The following is a 16,924-nucleotide window of genomic DNA, read 5'->3' as shown; positions in this document are numbered from 1 at the left end:
CCAGGATCGATTTTTTGCTGGCGAGTCTCAGCTTTGCGGTCGGCTTCCACGTCCAGCTGTAATACAACGAAAATCACGGTGTAATCACGGCGACGATACAATCTAAATTTGATTCTCTCGAATTTACCTGGAAAGTCCCAGCGAATTGGGCGTTCTCCTGAAATTTATCGATTCGATTAGCATTATAGATATGCGAGGTGCTAAAGGATGGACGGGCGGAGGGTATCCTCGCTTAATCGATGCGAGGAATATGCAAACGTGCGTATTTAATCATTATATAACACGACGTTAGCGCGACTGGCTTCTCAGCCGTGACGGTATATTTTATTCACGCATTTATAATGCATTTTTTGAATATTGTCGCGTCGCATCGCGTTAGCTCCGAGAAGACGATGGCATTGCTCGGTACTGGCCCAACTGGAAGGATCTTTAACGGTACATCGGCTTGTGTGATACACGTGCGGGCTCGCGTCAATAAACAAATGCACAGCAGCCCGCAAATTATTTGCGGATACGGACTTCTTTTGGGGAATTCCCCGCAGCAAGTGTCACGTTACCTCAGAATTCCTTGACGAGAGACTCGGAGGGCACCGCTCGCGTTGCAGCGTTTCGTTTGTTTTCCGTGTGCATAAGCTGCAACCCATAGGGCTTGGCTAAATAAGATTTTAGGTGATAATAACTAAAAAAACGCGGTAAATGGTTAATTAATTAATTAATTAATTAATTGGTAATTGGTAATTTAAGTTATCAAATTACTCGTATTTTGTTCAATGAAAGTGTCTCCAGTAATTGTACCTTATATTTTCTCTAGGTGCATGACATGTTTATCACAGGAAATGATTCTGTATCTCACGGAGTTTCAGGAAGATACGTGCTTTTTGCGATATCTAAGTACATTCCTGGACAACGCGGAATACGCAGATGCTCGCATCGCGATCCGTGCATAAGCGTGCAGGCACCGGCGGATAAGGACCGCAATAAGGAAATCACATGGTTTCCTGAATCTGGTTTTGGTCACGTGGGCGATTTTACGATCAAGACACAGTTAAACCGTTGGGTCTGACCGCTTCTGATGTTCCAAGTATAGGGCATCCCGGGATTGTCACATTCTCTCTCTCGCGGGAAGGACAATTCTTCCAACGTACGGGCGTCAATATGTTTAGGGGCTTTCAATGAATTAAGCTTTAGGAATGCTGGCAAATAACAGAATATTTCTTATTTCTTTGATCGGGGCTTTAACGGAATTTTAATTTATAGTTCAATCGCGGGCATACGCCATCAGTTTCTTCCATCGAGCGCTAAACATTTGCTGGAAGTGTTACAGAATATTCCGCGCCGGCAATAAAGTCGATGACGGACCGTAGGCGCCGCCGTAATTCGTCAGCAAGGTAGGAAGGTATTCCGGAACGATGTGGATGGGCGGGAAGGCCGCCGAATGCAAATCGTCGCGTAAAGTGTCGCGAGAGCCGTGCCAAGCCAAGAGAGGTGAGGCCCGAAGTCCTTGGCCCAGAGGAGTCACTCACCGTGAAGGAATTCCCCACTTCTCCACCTCTGATGGTGACCCTCGCGCGGGTCTCTCCTCGCGAGAGATCTTGAACTTGATCTTGCGAGTCGCCCTCCGTTGCCTCTCCACAGCTGCGCGATGCTGAAATCAATAAATACGGTAGATTACGTACCGGTTGGGTAAGAGCCGGAATTCGCTCGCGACCGGGTCGTTATCCGATCGCGGGCTCGCTGGAAAACCGCGCGAGCGCCGACCGTGACGCTTAATTCCGCCGCTTAAGATCAACGGGGCAGATAGGCGTGGACTAGCCACGCGTGCCAAAATTTAAGGAGACGCGAGTCGTCCGAGGATAAGATCTCGGATTTATGATATCTTGCTATGGTACTAAATATCATACCCGGACATCGAATTAAGCGGCTGGTTTATGGTCCGCAATTAGTCAAATCGGGGCGTCGCGGTCACTGTGTGCTCAGCCGGGACTTGATACTACCGTGGTGGTGGTAGAAGAGAGAGAGAGATTAAATTATCGCGAGACGTTTATTTGCCTATTTTTATGCTAATGCGCCAGCTAATAATGATACTTTGCAGATACCTATCGCCGCGATTCTCTCTCGGCAGCGCGAATTTGACGGTTGGACGAGCAAGGGCGGAGATTCGGTCTTGGCTTCATGTTTCGACCAAGTTCAAAACAGCCTCGATTATTTTAATACTAAGTAATTATATTCGCGATTATGTTCGAAGTATCCTTCTCGCTCATGTAACGTTTGCGTATCTGCTACGTGACGAGTCATCGCTTGAGAGATGAAAGCCGGGTGGCGCGCCGAATGAAGACTTCCCAGCGAGGAAGCCGGGACGCTCGCGAGATCTCGAGCGACGAGATGATGATTATGTGAGTCATGAGAATGCGGGATGATGGATGAACACGCAGCGGCGAGGGCGAGGAACTCTCTCTCGTACGAATTCAAGCGGGTTTCTTGTTTACGCGGAGAGAAGCGGGAAGTCGCAGCCGCACTCGCGGGACCACTCGCGGAGATCCGGCTTGACCGGCGATCGAGGCTCGATAAAACGTTACGATGACTGTCGTGTTGCCCTTTTTTTCGTACGTGGTGCGCAATGCGCCTCGGACCGCCTTTTCGAGGAGCCGGTGGTTCCGTTACGAATATTTACTGCCGAAATTCCGCTGCAGTGACATGCGACCGGTGCACTGTGCACAGTCCTTTTCCTCTTCCCCTGACCTTTCTTTGGATATGTGTAGGCGCGCGACGCTGAGAAGAAGAGATAAGCGTTAATTCGATATATAACGAGCGATTAGCAGAGGGACACGAAACCGCGTCGCGTGATTTTATTCGCATAATCCATTGGAGAACGCAATCGAAAATGATCAAAGCCGCGTGAGAAGCTCAAGAGGAAACTCGCAAGAGTTTATCATCAATTTACGCTATATATACTACATCGGTGAATAACAGATACGCAAAGTAGGCGATAATTATGCGCACTTAAACGCGTTCGGAAGGATTATACGTTAGAAAGATTTACGATTCGATAGATCCTTTCTGAGGATTGCATCGGCGGACACTGTCGTTATATACGAATTAGCGAAATAAATAAATCTGCAAGCAGATTTTCACGTATATTGCGTCACACGTAATTAACGTTCATCTGCAATCTTGCTTCGATCGCTTTTCGTCGGAGAAGAAAATGAAGAAGCTGAAGCAAAATGACAAACTGGAATGTTGCGCAATTAAGTAGATTACTTCAAGTAAAAGGACATTATTGTTACAGTAATTAACAATTTATCGATAATATTAATCGTATCTGATACATTTATCTGACTAATTGGAAGCTCAATTAAGCGAGAAATTGCTCGAGGTCTGGTCATTCCTGACGAGCATCAACCGGAAATGAGCCGGTCTAGCGAGATCTCGGGGAAAAAAGGCGGTAATGACAAGAAAAAGTGATTCGTCATAAGCGTATCCTCTTGTACTACGTTTTTTCATTACTTCCTCTCTTCCTTAATTCATGGCTGGCAGCGTCGATCTTGCTTAGTTTTACGTAATTTTTCACAGCTGGAAGGGCATGACGTTCAATCACATCGAATAAAGGATTATTTCCGCCGGTAACAATCAGCGGATATGCTCGCTTCGCTAACGATGGTCGAACTGCATATACACGTTTCCTTTGGCATTTTTTGTTCATCACTCCAATGTGCGAAAGAGCAAACAAATTTGGTGCATTTGTTTGAAGTTGCGTCTAAATAATTCATGAACAAACATTTATTCTCGATCTGGCCATAAAACTGTAACCATTTCATCTTCTTCTTCATCAGTAATATCTTAATGGGATTTCTTGATAATAATTGGCTGAAAGAAAACATTCTTGAGTTCAATTTATGGAACACTTAAACGATTAAATAACGACATACGTTATTCATGTATCTATCAAAAAAAAGAAGCTGATGGCACTTCCTCTCCTCCTTGCCAAGGATCTTGTGTCTTCACGCCTGCCCGAAATAAGAAGCTATCGCCATCTCTTGCGTCGTCTTGATATTCTTTTGAAGGAAGGTACGATGATTCTCAGCAAATCCTCCGCGTCTTTCCATTGCCGGTATCGATACTATTTTACCTACTAATCAGAGATGTTAAACATTTGTAACAGATTAACTCATTGAAAATAAAATAAAAAAGAAATAATTTGATACACGACGTCAAAAATTATTGTCTATTGCAATGTGCTCTTAATAATGATCACTATTATATTTTCACGTGATTGCAATTACAATGATACACGAGAAAAGATCAAATGGATGCGCAACATGTATGTTTCATCTGCGTAACTTCTAATTTACACTACGTCAAAATTATTACTCTTCAACCTTTCATTTCTCCTTGCATCGCATTTCCTTTTTAATCTCCTTTCGGAGGAAGATCAATGGCTCGCTCACCATTCAATTTGCCCGCACAGTCTCGCATCAAACGCTTCAGAACGGCTCACCAAAATACTAATTACGTAATTCTGCGGCAGAGATTCGCCGGGGAAGTACTCCTCTATTAAAACATCTTCGGTAATTGCATGCGTTCCGACGAAATGATAATTAAATCGTGAACGTCGTTGATTCGCTGCAACGTGCACGCCAGGCATTGAAGTCACCGCGTGGCAATTTCCCTTCTCAAGAATCTCATTCTCGTTGATCGTTTCTCTTGCAGGTCGCCCGTTTGCTGGATTTATTTGACGTCAGGCACACCAAAGCGAGGCAGGATAGCCAGAGGAGTTTATTCACGCAGAAAACGATGGCCAAAACTGGAAGCAGTCCCTCCATCACGTTATAATTTAGCGTACATCTTTACAATGTTACAACTAACGTAAACGTCACATCATGTACAGTTTTTTTCATGTTTTATGGATTGCGATCGTGTACCATTGTACAAAAAATATATAGAAATATGTTTCATGATACAAACTATAAATTACAACTATGTCAAAAGTATGAAATTCAACGTTTTCATAACGAAATCCATTTTCTTTTTTACATTTGTATGACGAGACGCAAAAATGACAAGGACGCTCATTTAAAGCATCTCGTAATACAGAAAAGTGTGATTAAAAACGCAATAAAAACGTAATATATAAAAACAGTTTATGGTTTATGAACAATTTATGATTTTCTTATGTTGTATTTAGTGAATTAATTTATTATTAGAAGAAACTTGTATTCGTGCGTAATGAACCATGAATTCTGCATTTACTAGACCAGGTGAAGGCAACGATTTGAATTGCTGCAATTGATGGAACTAGGTAAGGACGTTTTCATGGTCATTTCCGGTTTATATGCTAGACTCGGCACTAAATTGGTACGGGAAATTACGATTAATTGTAAAACGTATATTTCTAACATCAGATAATATACATAAAGATGCTGCAAATTATACAACATGTTATAAATAACTGAACATTATGAGATAATTTATATTAAGCTGTAAATTTATATAACGCATAATATTAGTCATGCGTTTTAATTTATTATTTCATTACTGAGCATTTTTATTTTTACCGCTCTCTTGAAATCCAATAATGGCAAAGATAAAATATCGATAATAATAATTTAATAATTAGCGTGCTTCTCTCAAAAGATTTCTGCGAATTTATGCGGTAAACCTCATTCGATGAAACCACGAGGAAGATATCAGATTTTTCTGGCACGTGTTTATCATCGCTGCAGCACAAAAGAAATATCACTTAGTTGATTATACATATTGCACTTGTTAAAATGTATTTTAATATGCTGTATCTGTTCAAGTACGCCTACTGTCCTCGTGTATTACGTGCGCTACATTTCCAGCACATCACTTACGCATTGCGCATTTGAATGACGAGTTTGCGCTAAAAAAGACGGTAACATATCAAATAGCAGAAAAATATTGGAAAAATTTGTTCCATACTCACACGAGTTTAACGTTACACGAATACTTATCTCAATGCTATTGAAAAAAAACTTTTGCAATCGCTTACGTCATATTGATATTGATAGTACATACCTCGTTTATATATTGTCAGTTATTTCAAGGTTTTCCCGGAGAGCATAAAAACTGATGCTATAAATTTGTCAAACACGCCTTGCATTCTCGCCTTGCATTTACTGCTTTTATCCGGTAATCACGAAATACAATTCCGCCGTGTGACTCGCTGCAATTTGCCGCCAGTAATTATATCGTTCCTCGACGACGTATGAAGTCATACAAAACGTACGTAAGATTTACTGTTGACTGAGCAATCTTAATTAATACACAATTAATACACACTCATTGATTACATATACATAATCTTACGAAAAAATTTGCATCTCTTATCGATCGCCGAACATTTTACGCTGCAGTTATGTTAATGCAATGATGTGTTATTATTAAAAATTCTGTTCCTGTTTCTTGGGCTATACTTGCGCAATAATCATTTTTGTTTTACAAAATACGTGTTCTCGTCCAGGAAAATATAATTATACATACATGTCATGTCTGTCACTAGAAAAAGCAAGCAGTGTTTGTGATAGACACTTGCGCACGGAGCGTGAAGGAGCATCATTGCCCCGGGACCCGCTGCCTGACGGGGCATCCAAAAGCCTCGTCAGACACAGTGCCGCGGAACGAAGGACTCATTTGTCGAACAAATTGGCGATAATCTGTGTCCGGCGATCCCACGGCGACGATGTCACACGAAAGGAAGGAGTAACGCATGCGTTGACACGTGAGGAGTGTCGTGTTGGATCGCGAACCAGGCGAGGAGACGAACAGTCACGCACAGTTGGAAATAAGTGTGTGCAAAACGGTTGTTAAGTGAGACCGGTGCGACGAACAGGTAGGAATTCATAATATGAATCAACGAGACGCACTGCACCGCACTACATGACCGAATTCGTGCGAGTGCGAAATCTGTTGCGCCTTTTAATTCGTCCGAGATCACCAGTCGCGGTCGATCAATCGTCTGAAACGCAGACAGCACTCGATATATTTATTTTAAATAGTTGAGATTTTTTTTAAATTAAATAAAGTGTCAATAATCAAAATCAATAAAGTGTCGGCGGAAACATGATGCTGAGGGTTCCGCGGAAGCTGTGCAGTGTTGTGCGAGCAACGTTTCATAAATTGCAAAAGAATGCCGCGCGCGTGACTGCGCTGTTATCCTTTTATCACGACGTCCGCTTTAATCTAATGCAGGAAGTGCACTCGTGCGAACGTACATGATGATTTAATCGCGACAAGTGAGATTTCTCTGCTCGGCATCCCGTAGATCCGTCACGTAATCATTACGCGAGACGTTGCGATGACGCGGATCGAACGCGGTAGTTTCCCGCGATCGATTAGCGGCAGGCAAACGCGACTCACATGAATCCTGATCATTAGCGAGCGATCGCAGACGGTTAATACTTGCGTGCGAACTTGGCGAATTGGATGTTTGATGCTCAAACGCGAGCGAAGTAAAAAGACAAACATATCGAGAGCCGAGCAAATGGAGAACGAGCTTCCGAGAGCTGCTTCACTGAAAAAGAATTCGATAACACATTTTCATTAATTCTTTATTTCTCCTTAAACGTAATGTCTTTACCTGTTTTGCAACTTCAAAGGGCAGCTATAATTGGCGAACGACGATGGTCGGGATCAAGTTTAAAAGGACCATCAGGAACCGAGTTCCAGTTTTGAAGTGGCTACCGCGGTACAAGGCGGAAGATGCGCTGGGCGACCTCGTTGCCGGTCTCACCGTGGGATTAACATTGATACCCCAAGTACTTTTGAATATTTTTAAGCAGACGTTCCATCGTCCGCCGCGCCGGTGCTAAAGAGTATCTGGAATTCCAGGCGATAGCTTACGCGAGTCTGGCAGGACTAAAGCCGCAATATGGGCTTTACAGCGCGTTCGCGGGTAGTTTCGTCTACATCGTTTTCGGGACCTGTCGAGAGGTCAACATAGGCCCAACTGCGCTCATATCCTTGCTGACCTGGACTTACGCGAGGTACGAACACCAAAGTCCTTTCTTCCTGTATTGCTCAAAGAGATAAGTGGCTCATCCGTCAAGTTTTCAGAGCTAAATCATGACTGTGCATACTTTGACATAAGATGAAAATTTCGTGGCGCTATAAATGGAGCAGATTCTATTATCGTTGGCCGGAAGCTGTATTTAATTGACCGGTACAACGCATGAATCTCGTTTGCATTGAGCATGTCACTATAAGCGTGATTGACATAACAACTTGTTGACGGTCTCATTCAGTCATGTGACGGAAGAACGCGCTAATTGAATGAGACCGCTCAAACTGTGCCATCAGTGAATTGATATAATCGAAATGATGCAACTGTTGGCGATACTTTTTAAATTATTTTCTTCGGAAGTGCGTCAGTCACGTCAAGGCTGTAACGTGAAAGTTCGAACTTACAGTTCAAGCAGAACACTTTTTTAGAGGCATTCCCGAGTACGCAACGTTGCTGTGCTTTTTGTCGGGATGCATCACGATATTCCTCGGCATCCTGCGCTTGGGATTCCTAGTCGAGTTCGTGTCGATACCGGTGGTATCTGGATTTACGTCAGCCGCGAGCGTCATCATTGCCTGCAGTCAAATAAAGAGTCTGCTGGGCCTGAACATACACGGCGAGAGTTTCGTTGAGATTTGGCGAGAATTGGCGAATCACATAACTGATACCAGAATACCAGACTTGATACTGTCCTGCTGCTGCATTTTAATTCTGCTGGTGCTAAAGGTACGCCGACTGATTCAGCGCCGAAACAGACGTGGTCTCACGGGATTGCGTAATTAGATCAATCTATTTTCTTCAGCATTTGAAGGATAAGAAGGTCGCTAGTACCACGTTAAAGAGATTCCTTTGGACGATCGGTACAGCTAGGAACGCTCTCGTAGTCATTCTCTGCGCGGTTGCCTCCTACATCTTCGAGATGCATGATGGGGCACCGTTCGTCCTTACAGGCCACATCGACCCTGGCCTGCCAAGTATCGCGCCGCCTCCGTTTTCGAGGACAACTGGCAATCAAACGGAAAGCTTCATTGATATAACGAAAAGCTTCAAGTTTGGCATCATAGTCGTACCGCTCATCTCGATTATCGGGAATGTCGCCATCGCGAAAGCGTTTTGTATGCTACCTTCAATGTAATAGTTTAATCATAAATTTAAATATATTTTTTTCAGAGAATATTGGAAGAATAGAATAATGTAAATGTTATTATAATGCATCTTCGTGATCATGTTTTGAGATCCTTCTGAGATGATTTCTCATTGCTTGAAGCGCGAGGAATGCCACTAGACGCCACGCAGGAGATGCTGACTCTCGGACTATGCAACGTGATCGGTTCGTTCTTCCATTCAATGCCTGTCACGGGATCCTTTTCGAGAAGCGCGGTGAATAATGCGTCCGGTGTTAGGACACCTTTAGGTGGCATGTACACAGGTAACTTGCGCGAACACCTTATAGCTTTCTTTACAAAAGTGGTATTTTTATTAAATAAGATTTATTAAATTATAAGTATTTTTATGTCTTGAAAAAATTAATAAAGTTACCAAAAAATCTTAACTCGATCTGGCGAACACGATTTCAGGTATTCTAGTAATACTTGCGCTGACTTTATTGACTCCGTATTTCTACTACATTCCAAAAGCCACGCTAAGCTCCGTCATAATTAGCGCGGTGATATTTATGGTGGAAGTTGGCATGATACTCCCGATCTGGAAGTGTAACAGTGAGTACATTTAAAATAATTAACAATTAACAATATTTGTGTAATCGAATTTAAAAAAAACATAAAATAACTTAATTTGTTGATGAAATTTATGCCAGTTTAAATAACAACGATCTTGTTTGCAGAACGTGATCTGATACCGGCATTTGCCACGTTCCTCGCTTGCCTGTTCGCCGGGGTCGAGCTGGGAATTTTGATAGGTACGATAATTGATCTCGCCATATTGATATACCTCAATGCGCGGCCGACAATGTATATCGAGTACAGAAATGTAAGCGGACACAAAGATCAAAATTACATTTGCGGCATATGCGCTGAAGTGTTCGCGACATGATAGCGTTAAGGATCTCTCCGTTTTTTACAGACTCCGACGACCAACTACGTCTTGATACGTCCTAGTGCTGGACTTTTGTTCCCGGCGGTGGATTACTTGAGAACGCACTTAACCGAGGCGTTGTCTGACAAATATCAGAGCTCCCAGAAGAATCCAAATACCTTGACGAACGTCGTGCTGGATTGCGAGCATATCGATAGGATAGATTTCACTGCTGCGCAGGTATCGAGACGTATCAATCATCAGCAAATAAATAATATTAAAAATTGTATTAAAATAATATTAAATAGTATTAAAAATAACCGATTGATAAATTATCTTACTATTGTTACTTTTAGGGTGTCAGTATGGTGATGAGGGACTTTAGGGATAACGATCGCCAATTGATAATGCTGCGGCCAAATTCCGACGTCTTAAAGAGTGTGCAGTCATTGTCGAGCAAGCCGATCTTGACGGCGAGAAGCGATACTGATCTACTCGCAGTTTTGAGGGAAGTCGAAGGAACGGCACGCTCCGATGCTCGGGACGCGAATAATGATGTCGAGATTCCAAACTGCAAGATCGCTTGTGAGAATTCGATGGATGAACTCACCACCACCAAACTGTGATGCCTCAAACATTTTCTTCGTGGCGATGGAAACATTATTGGCGAATATTGAGCATACAAAAATCTAGATAGTTTACGTACATTTCTTTAAGTAATACTTATCTGTTTAATTATTATCGATTTGTATAATATTAATGCTTGAATATTCTTATGTACAAAATCCGATTGAATATGTACATACTTGTGCATATCGCCATAAATATTCAGAACAGATCTCAAAGATATAATGTAAGCCGTTTTAAATGTTGCTACCATTCGTCACTTTATCTGAACATGGAAAGTATTATATTTAATTAGGCATTTCTAGGAGCACTTGCGCACTTTACATCTCAATTGTTTAGCTTGATGAGTTATTTGATATAATTATTTTTCGATAAGAAAGTAAAGAAGATTTAGATACTGGAAATGATCGATTAAAAATAATAAATGATTTGGATTACAGGATTAGTAGTGGATATAAAGTAATGTTCTGTACTCGATAAATATATAACGATACACGAAAGTATCAAAAGCATTTATTTTATAAAATTTTCGTCCAGAAAAATAAACTATATCATCTGTGTTAACAATGCAGATTAAACAAAAATAGAAAAATAAAGTACGTATAGAATATATAAGTCTTTGCGGAACATCTTAAAATGATAAGAAATCAAACGTCTGAACATCTTACATGCTAAGTATTATTTCTAGAACATTTCTCACAATCGATATGTTTGGAAATATAATTTCGATTCCGGAACACACCGTGTGATCTGCAACTGAAACTTGTAAGTGAAACTGAAGCTCTTACACACAGACTTAAACTTAAATAAATATATCTACCTTGGTAATATATACGGTATCTGAAACTATAAAGATTTGAAGCACGTCTTTTAAATGCGAAGAGAGCAGTTTACCTCGGTATTACAATACATAATATAAACTTATTTAATATTCAATTTTCTGAACACTTGTTATAACACGGTTCCTCATTGTTAACACTAAAAGCTTGTTATGGAAACGCAATATTCCTTTCTTCAAGCCTTTGCAAAAAAAGAAAAGATAACGAATTACATGAATAATTTTATCGAACTTTCAACACAATTTTGATCGCAATTCTCCTCTAAGCATAAAAGTTGTAAGAGGTAGATTATTTTAAGATACGTAAATCCTTTTTGCATGAAGGTAAATGTTATATCACAGCTTATGAGCTACTGATTCAAACACCTCTCGCGTTTTTACGGTTTTTTACTCTTGTACATACCGCGACCGATACTGACGGGCGATCCATTATCTCTCGAAATATCCTGAGAAGTGCTTCTGCGAAAATTACCATTACCACATCTTTGCCACAGCGGCGGACGATAATCCGCGCTCGGGTTCATCTTGATTTCCGGCTTGAACGGTTGCGTCACAAACTGATCGTTCTGGCTCGCGAGATTCATGTTGCTCGTTATGAACTCTTTCGGGGATATCATTGGAGGAATGTCCTCCAATGCGTTATCGTCGCAAATGAAGTCCTGTATCCTCTGATCGTACGGGTTCTTCGGCATCTGCGTGCCGTTCGCACTTGGCTTACAATACCTAGGGCTTTGCGAATAGTGCGCGTTGCGCTGACTCATGTTCGCGCTTGTCGGCACAAAATTCATCCCTTGCGGTCTCGGATGCGAGACCGGTGGTGCTTGTCGCGGCATGTCGAAAGCCAGGCGATAATTGTCGTGATATCTCTTGTAATACTGATTACACTTCACGGGAACGTTGTCGAGGGTGTTTCTCGCCTGTGCGGCGTTCGAGTCGTAACCGCGCGCATTCCTGACGTAATTGTTCATCTGCGCGTGCGGGATGTATTTGGGCGGCTGACCGTGCATGGAATCACTCTCGTTAAACTCACTCGACTGACTCATCGTATCGGGGAACATTGCGTAACCACCATACGGAGAATTGTAAAAGACGGGCACTGGATACTGCAACTGCGGGTTCCACGTTTGCATGCACGGCGTGTAGACTGCCGGATGCGGCAGGCAGTTCATCGGGTGCGCGTTAAATTCCTCGGGTCCGAACGCGCTGGGCCTGTAAACTGGCATCGCCGCGAGCTGCTGCGGCACGTTGTAAACTGAGTGTTCGATGTGAATGCCGCCCTCCTGCAACGCCGGACTCCACCTGCTACCATGACCCGGCGATACGGAGTAACCGGGAAAATTCGAAAGAGACGCGACAGGCCGTGGCTGCATGTGCGGTACGTACTTGTACAATGCGTTCAAATTTTCTCTATTCCTATCGATCACAATCTCCAGCGTGGAAGGCGGAATGGCGACTTCGCCATCGCTCGATGCGATTGGCAAATTGTTCTCGTACGGTACCGCATCGAAAGCCGGGATATTCGGGATGTGCCCCCATCGCGTTAGGTCCTCAGCCGCAGTCTGCTCGTAATATCTGCCGCAATCCGGCGTCCACGGTGATGCCTGCCTCGGTAGGTCTTCTGCTTGCACGTTGATTTGCTGCGTGCTGAAATGCATATTTTGAACAGACTGCTGCGAGCTCGCACTCATTGCGTCGCTCCTCTGCATCGCCGACGAGACGTTGCCCCAGGCTTGATTGTTCTCCAATTGTTTCACGTTGTCCATGCGTTGCGTGTTCTTCAACTTCAAATGCTGATGCGTCACGTCGGTCTGCGATTCCGTCGTAGACTTATCGTCGTTCGACGGGTACGTATTCATCTCTTTGTCAATCATTTTGTTGGTAACCACTACACCCTGCTGAGTCACGTCGGCTTTAGACTTGTCAGTCGTTTCCACCCTTTCATGAGACTGTTCTGCCGTTGGAGGTTTCTGTTCCGCGTGGTCAACACTTGGAGTGCTTGCAGACTCTTTACTTTCTGTTAATTGTGTTCCCGTTTCTGCGGAATCTACGACGTTTTTATAGTCACACGACGCTGACGCGTCTGGTTTGTTCTGCCGCTTTGCGTGATTATCCGTACTGTTTGCGCAGAGTTCCTCACTTCTCCTGTTGAATTTCGAGTTGGCGGAGGTGTCTCTCTGGATGACGCCCTTGCGTCCGACATTGTCAGCACGTTCTCTATCATGTCTTGGATTATTACGCGCGTATGAACTTCTTCCGTAGGTATACTCGGGCTTAGGCGCCGTGTCGTTAGCTTGTTTCGAGAATGTTGAATGCTTGTATTGCGCGACGAACGTAGTGCTTCTTCTGACGTTTACGCCACGATTTGTTTTCTGATCGTTTTGCGAGTTTTTCTCACCGACGATTTCTTGATCTTTCCTCTCGAACTCATTCGAGGTTGATTCAGAACTTTTGGATGTATGCATTCTAGTCTCCGTTTTCTCTGCATTGGCTTTACCATCATTAGGTGAGTTCTTTCTCAAAGATTCCTGCGACTTCGTCTTTGATGACTGCTTGCAAACCGCTTGCTGTTGTTTCTGCGGTGCTTTGCTCCTACTCGTGCTTTTGCTCTGAGGTGTCGTATCGATCGTTTTATTAAGTTCTGCCTCGACGTCCGTTTTTGATATGCTTGGTCTCGCGGCAACGTCCTTCCTTTCATTTTCAGTTCCGTCTCTCGACACGCTGCGTTGCTTCACAAATTCTTCTCTCCGTATGCAAGCAATGTTCCTCGCGTATACATGTTTACCATTGGATCGCTCTACTTTTGCGCTCTTATTAACGGGAATCGATTTCGACGAGTTGGAAACTGACTTTCTGGAATCGGTGCTTGAAGTGGAAGGCTTCTCGTTATTTTTCGATAAAGCACCACATCCTTCATTTTTAATACTTTTTGAGTCATTGGTTGATGTTTTTGCATCTGAAAATTGAGGGAATGGTAATGTATTATTTCGTGCTAAAGATGCGTACTTATAAATAAACTTACCTTTATCTTTGGTTTTCATCGGGCTCTTGTTACTTTCCATATCGACTTCTCCACAAATCGCTTTCTCTTTATTATCAGTTTCCGACGATACGGGCAGTGTAGGAAATTCCGACTTATTATTATTATCATCAGAATGTTTTGTAAGACTCATTTTTCCTGTATCTCGACCAGCTTTCTGTGGCTCGAGCTTCTTGTCAAGGTTTGGAGATGCAGCAATTCTAATTCATTATAGATATGAAATGTTATACAAGGCAATGCATTAAAATAATGTAGTAACTAAAGAATCTTCAAAACTCTCTTTATACTTACTGCACAGAGTTGTCAGTTGTATTTTGTGCCAAATTTGCGTCCTTTGATTCCTCGTCTCTGCAAAACTCAGCCTCCAACTGTCCTGTTATGATACTTTCTCCAACACTTAAGGTGTCTCCCCCCTCTTCGTCCTTGCGGGTGACCAATTCTTTAATGCTTGGGGATGCATCAGCTGCATCCGCATCTTTGTTGCACATGTTCTTGTTGCTCTCCGACATTATGTCGCCAGATATATGTTTCTCGCACTTTTCTGTTGGACAACACGTGTCACGTTGTTCAACTAAATGTGCTTGGCCATTTTTCATCAATAAAACTTTATCTTCTGATTTGCTATTCTCATTATGATCTCGCATTTGTTTACAAACTGGTCTTACCCTTCTGTAAAAAGAAATTAATATAAAAATTATTTAGAAATTAATATAAGAATTTTCCAGATAAATAGAGAATATATATATATATATGTATATTCTTTATTTTATAATTAAATAATATTTTATTAATTATTGCAGATATGTACCTTTGATTTATCCATTTACATACCAGCTAGGAAAAATTTACACAAAATATTTTATTATTATTTAGGCTATTTCAGAACTGAATTATACCTTAAACTCATGTCGTGATTAAAACTTGTAAACTGTTCAAATTAACATAAAACAAAATGTGATTCAATGTATAATTGCAGTACAATTATAAAAGGAGATTTGCAGAAACATGGAATTATTGATGAATGACAGTAAAGATAAGGTCACATGAGAAAATTATGTTAATACGCAACATGGTATATAGACAATAAGCAAAGAATAAGGATTAAAACATACGGATTTGATGAATGAAGTGTGCTTTTCAGCCATTGCATATTTTGCAGCTTGCTGACCATTGCCTCTCGCTTTACATCGGAGGTCTTATTTAAATCTTTATCAGCATAATCCATTAGACCTATCACAAAATATTTGATAAAACTAAAAAATGTTTAGGCACAGTACATGCAACTTGAGCGAATTTCTATTTGCAAAATTTCTATATAGAGTTTCTAAATCATTTCAATATAACTTTGTTAAGTATTGGAAGAGTTAGTGATGACAGTGCTGCAAAAGCTATCAATCATACATGTTTGGCAATCGTGCAACAGGTTGGACATTTTTAATATTTTTTTACGCTCCTTCAGATTTCAGTTGGAACGATTTAGACCAGTCATAACCAAAAATCGCAGTGTTACAGTTACTTAATCGGGACTCTCCTCTACATTGACTTCTGTCTAATGACGTTGCTAAGCACAGATCGGGTTGCAGAAATAAAAGAAACCGTATATCCATCACAAGACATTGTTGACACAATTCTTGGAACAATAAGACGACGGATCAAGAGGCAGATCGGAGAAACCAATCCAAACCAATCACCAATCTTTGGAAAAAAGAAAAAAAAGAACAATTTCCCGAGTCCCTCGCAACTGGCCCACTTTCGGCGATTCTCGTTCACCGTCGAACTTCCAATGTCATGTCATCGCCGGGCACAAACGTAACGTAACCGGTTGTAACAGCATGACGACGTCGACACTTGCAGGTTCGCAACATGGTAGAATCGTGTCATACAGCCTGCGCGAATCGGATATACCGATACGCGCGATCGAAGCATTGGTATTAATCTTACGAAGACGAAGACGGCTTACCTCGTTCGCGATTACCTCAGGATGTTCACCAGGGAACGATTCGACGCGCAAATTGCGCAAATATCCAGTGGAACGTTGCTCGCGGTTTTACGTCGTACCCGGATCAACGCCATAAACAGAATCGCCGCAAGGAAGTTTCAAAAATTCCACCGCTGCTCGCCGCGCACGCCGATTGGCTATCAACAATCGCGAGTTTCGTTCGTTTTGTTACACCTTCTCGCACACTTGTTGCTCTTGGAGTGAGATAGATATCCGCTCGTCTAGTGTTGGAGCAAGAGAGAGGAGCGAAGTGAAGTGTAGACCCATGCGGGAATCGCCAACACGCTCTAGTGACATTTTCAGCGCCATTTTTACATTGGTAGTCCTGCATTTGCGTTGACAAGCTGCGCCGACGATCGCCGTTCCGCG

General features: G+C 42.2%; 2 protein-coding genes and 1 long non-coding RNA gene across 13 annotated transcripts; 1 reads left to right on the top strand and 2 right to left on the bottom strand.

Annotated features, from left to right (window-relative positions):
• Positions 1-2,708: 2,708 nt before the first annotated feature.
• LOC105282878 lies at positions 2,709-6,168 on the bottom strand. The gene is made up of 3 exons (XR_894593.3): positions 6,037-6,168; positions 3,927-5,881; positions 2,709-3,864 (listed from the first exon to the last, which is right to left on the bottom strand). It is a non-coding gene; the product is annotated as an uncharacterized LOC105282878 (long non-coding RNA).
• Positions 6,169-6,620: 452 nt separating this feature from the next.
• LOC105282870 (sodium-independent sulfate anion transporter) lies at positions 6,621-11,182 on the top strand. Its single transcript, XM_020032757.2, has 10 exons — positions 6,621-6,850; positions 7,617-7,775; positions 7,849-8,003; positions 8,449-8,746; positions 8,823-9,135; positions 9,288-9,449; positions 9,598-9,738; positions 9,864-10,009; positions 10,103-10,294; positions 10,411-11,182. Exons 2-10 carry the CDS (start codon positions 7,641-7,643, stop codon positions 10,678-10,680), a joined length of 1,812 nt encoding a protein of 603 aa, XP_019888316.1. The 5' UTR covers positions 6,621-6,850; positions 7,617-7,640; the 3' UTR covers positions 10,681-11,182.
• LOC105282864 lies at positions 11,179-16,786 on the bottom strand. Of its 11 annotated transcripts, none has more exons than XM_026969111.1 (6): positions 16,517-16,786; positions 15,669-15,786; positions 15,365-15,390; positions 14,848-15,225; positions 14,539-14,756; positions 11,179-14,472 (listed from the first exon to the last, which is right to left on the bottom strand). In XM_026969111.1, the coding sequence occupies exons 2-6, from the start codon at positions 15,699-15,701 to the stop codon at positions 11,897-11,899; spliced, it is 3,231 nt and encodes a 1,076-aa protein (XP_026824912.1). In that variant the 5' UTR covers positions 15,702-15,786; positions 16,517-16,786; the 3' UTR covers positions 11,179-11,896. The 11 variants fall into 11 exon arrangements, with proteins under 11 accessions (XP_026824912.1, XP_026824918.1, XP_026824913.1 ...); XM_026969117.1 differs by lacking the exon at positions 15,669-15,786 and having other exon boundaries at positions 14,848-15,097; positions 15,222-15,225; XM_026969112.1 differs by lacking the exon at positions 16,517-16,786 and adding an exon at positions 15,958-16,510.
• Between the last annotated feature and the right edge of the window lie 138 nt (positions 16,787-16,924).

This window comes from Ooceraea biroi, chromosome 4 (assembly GCF_003672135.1).
Source record: "Ooceraea biroi isolate clonal line C1 chromosome 4, Obir_v5.4, whole genome shotgun sequence".
In the NCBI taxonomy this organism is placed as follows: Eukaryota; Metazoa; Arthropoda; class Insecta; order Hymenoptera; family Formicidae; genus Ooceraea; species Ooceraea biroi.
The sequence above is the reverse complement of the archived record's forward strand: the minus strand, read 5'-3'. Positions and strand labels throughout refer to the sequence as shown.

Bases quoted from the DNA above. Each gene is read 5' to 3' on its own strand.
- LOC105282864 (XM_026969108.1), bottom strand. From the start codon at position 15,988: ATGTCCAACCTGTTGCACGATTGCCAAACAT. The intron at 15,226-15,668 runs GTATGTTTTAAT...TTCTTTTTACAG, and splicing joins ACACTTCATTCATCAAATCC to AAGGGTAAGACCAGTTTGTA. The intron at 14,757-14,847 runs GTAAGTATAAAG...ATAATGAATTAG, and splicing joins ACAACTGACAACTCTGTGCA to AATTGCTGCATCTCCAAACC.
- LOC105282870 (XM_020032757.2), top strand. From the start codon at position 7,641: ATGGTCGGGATCAAGTTTAAAAGGACCATCAGGAACCGAGTTCCAGTT. The intron at 9,450-9,597 runs GTAACTTGCGCG...ACACGATTTCAG, and splicing joins TTTAGGTGGCATGTACACAG to GTATTCTAGTAATACTTGCG. The intron at 9,739-9,863 runs GTGAGTACATTT...TCTTGTTTGCAG, and splicing joins CCCGATCTGGAAGTGTAACA to AACGTGATCTGATACCGGCA.